General features: G+C 40.6%; 1 protein-coding gene across 1 annotated transcript in view; it reads right to left on the bottom strand.

The window, feature by feature from the left end:
• UBA2 (ubiquitin like modifier activating enzyme 2) overlaps positions 1-3,273 on the bottom strand; it is a 57,924-nt gene that overhangs the window by 16,782 nt on the left and 37,869 nt on the right. The window contains 5 exon segments of the mRNA XM_017847872.1: positions 392-504; positions 594-687; positions 3,066-3,100; positions 3,103-3,135; positions 3,138-3,230. Coding sequence (XP_017703361.1) covers positions 392-504; positions 594-687; positions 3,066-3,100; positions 3,103-3,135; positions 3,138-3,230 — 368 coding nt within the window.

The following is a 3,273-nucleotide window of genomic DNA, read 5'->3' as shown; positions in this document are numbered from 1 at the left end:
TTTTTTTCTGAGACAGAGTCTCACTCTGTCGCCCAGGCTGGAGTGCAGTGGCTGGATCTCAGCTCACTGCAAGCTCCGCCTCCTGGGTTCACGCCATTCTCCTGCCTCAGCCTCCCGAGTAGCTGGGACTACAGGCGCCCGCCACCTCGCCCGGCTAGTTTTGTTTTGTTGTTGTATTTTAGTAGAGATGGGGTTTCACCGTGTTAGCCAGGATGGTCTTGATCTCCTGACCTCGTGATCCGCCCGTCTCAGCCTCCCAAAGTGCTGGGATTACAGGCTTGAGCCACCACGCCCGGCCTATTGTTTTCATTTTAAAAATTATCTGTTTAATGTACTTTTTATTAATGATTTTTTAAAGGGGTTGAATATAAATGCAAACAGAAATACTCACTGTTCTGCACTGGTCTATTTTTCCTGATAAAATCTTCAATCCTTCCAATACTATCAACCCAGCAATCACTGCATTAGTAGTAGCAATAGCAGGAATAATGTTCCCTGCCATTGCTGGAAAAAAAAAAAGGATGAGTATGTTTTGCTGCTTAAAAAAACAACTTCAAGGTTTTAGTGATACAACTTTAGTACAAATAACTTACACTTGATATCAAATCTACTCTTCATATTCATACTGAAAATATGCATCCTGAGGTTTGCAGCAGAGGTGACAAAATCCATTGCAGATGGGTCATCCTGCCAATAATTTAAACAATTTAACAAGTTTCTCCACAAATTTACTATTTTGAAGCATTACTTTCAGAACCAATACTTTCATGTGTTTGTAACACTGTAGACTTTCAACTAGAACAAGAGGGTGCTGATGAGCTAGGACCTCACAGTAGCATGGAGGTGGGCTAAATAGGGGGCGGGGTCTCATCATCAGCTCCTCTGGTTCAATAATGAGTCTGATAAGAACACCAAAAACCATCAGCTTCTAGGAACTCACTCCAGCCTAAACAAAGGCACCGGAGACTCAGGTTGTACACCAGAACCTCAATCTACTCACTGACAATGGCAACCCTTTCCTGGGTCCATTCATTAGTAATGAGAAGGTTGCTGGACACACACAGAATCTGGGCCAAAAGATGGGTCATTTAAGAAAACTGTTTCAGGCTGGGCATGGTGGCTAACACCTGTAGTCTCAAGCAATTTAGTAGGTTGAGGCAAGCAGATTGCCTGAGCTCAGGAATTTGTGACCAGCCCAGGCAACACGGCAAAACACCATCTCCACCAAAAATACAAAAAATTAGCCAGGCATGGTGGCGCACAGCTAAAGTCGTCCCAGGTACTCGGGAGCCTGAGGTGGCGGGATCGCCTGAACCCGGGACACAGAGGCTGCAGTGAGCCAAGATAGTGTCACTGCACTCCAGCCTAGGTGACAGAGTGAGACCCTGTCTCAATTTAAAAAAGCTGTTTCGGCCGGGCGCGGTGGCTCAAGCCTGTAATCCCAGCCCTTTGGGAGGCCAAAACGGGCGGATCACGAGGTCAGGAGATCGAGACCATCCTGGCTAACACGGTGAAACCGCGTCTCTACTAAAAAATACAAAAACATTAGCTGGGCAAGGTGGCGGGCGCCTGTAGTCCCAGCTACTCGGGAGGCTGAGGCAGGAGAATGGCGTGAACCCGGGAGGCGGAGCTTGCAGTGAGCTGAGATCCGGCCACTGCACTCCAGACTGGGGGGCAGAGCGAGACTCCCTCTCAAAAAAAAAAAAAAAAAAAAGCTGTTTCATTAACACTTCAGAAAACCTGGATGACTCTTTTAGCTCCCCTTTGCCAAACTTTCTTCATATGCACCTCTCTCTCATATATGCTGTTTCTTCAGATAAGGCAATACAAGTTTTTCCCGTTAACGATTTATATTTTTTCTGAGACTATATCCTAGTCTCTAGATTTCAGCAAGGCTTCCTGCTTTGAACTGAGAAGATACTACCCTGGTCTAAAATTCAGAGGCATCACAGAACAGAAGAAAAAACACTGATAGCATAGTTCTTTACGTACTTATTGGTTCGCTGTGAATCCTCAGGCAAGTCAAATTCCCTGACTCAAAATCCCTTAATCTATTAAATATGAGAAATTATATCCATATGTCATAAGGTGTGGTGAGGACTAAGAATACTGAATACTCAACACAGTGTCTTCCCTAGGCAGCTGTCTTATCACACCCATTCCATGTGGACTTTACTCAAGAGGATAACAATTCCCATTCCGAGGGCTCTTTATTTAGCCTCTGCGCACTAACGAAAACTTCCCAAATCACTAGCATAACAATAACAATGAAAATATGAAAAGTTACTCTTTAAATATCACAAAACCCAAGAGACTAATGTTTATAAGAATCCCAAGAATCTAAATATACTAGCTTCATTTTAGTGTATTTAGATGTCCGATTCAACCAGTTTCAAAATCTGTACACACAAATTTTTCTCAGGTTTCTAAAATTGGCCTTTATGCCTTAAGACCCATGACTAATCTTTACCATCATAGGAACATACAAACTTTTATGAGATAAAACACTTTTAGCCATAGATAATACTGATCACAAGTAAGATTAGTTCATAATATCAAATCTCAAAATATGACATAACTGCAGAGTAGTATTAAATATGATTTTAACATCTAAGAATAATTACATCTCATTTTTATAGCAAGAGCTCTTTCAGACCTCTGAAACAGTTACAACTATTTCAATTCAAAGACAATCTTACTACTTTCAAGGGCAAATCAGGCCAATGAGATGTTTTCTCCAAATGATTTTATGACTTCTATGAACACATCTACACTACACAAGAAACATTTCACTTTAATATATTCACATTATTTTTCTACTCAACATAATTATAAACCCTGAATACATCACTAGAATCCCAAATGAAGTTTTATGATACTGCTTGAATTCATGTACAGAAAATTCAGCTCCATACAGCAATTAGAGCTGAAAATATCCAAGCCAAATTCAATATATTTCCTCAAAATCTAGTAAATATTCAAAAAATGACTAGCTTGTATTACACCTCAAGAACTAAAACACACTTTTGATATGTAAGTACTTGCCACACATTGTCAAAACGAACCTTATCCCATATGAGCTCAGCTCCATCCCCTTTTCTGCTAAATGAACTCTCAAAGTCTCAATGCTTTTGAAAAAAGACGCGCATAGCTCTTTACATCTAGAACCTGCTGGTCTTTCAGGCCTAACTGGGGTTCATTCTGTTGATCTGATGCATTCGTTTCTTCTCCTAAAAAAAAAAAATATATATATATATATATATATTAAAAATT

The sequence above is a fragment of the Rhinopithecus bieti genome, unplaced genomic scaffold (genome assembly GCF_001698545.2).
Source record: "Rhinopithecus bieti isolate Rb0 unplaced genomic scaffold, ASM169854v2 scaffold_30337, whole genome shotgun sequence".
NCBI lineage: Eukaryota > Metazoa > Chordata > Mammalia > Primates > Cercopithecidae > Rhinopithecus > Rhinopithecus bieti.
This window is presented reverse-complemented; position numbering and strand designations above follow the sequence as displayed.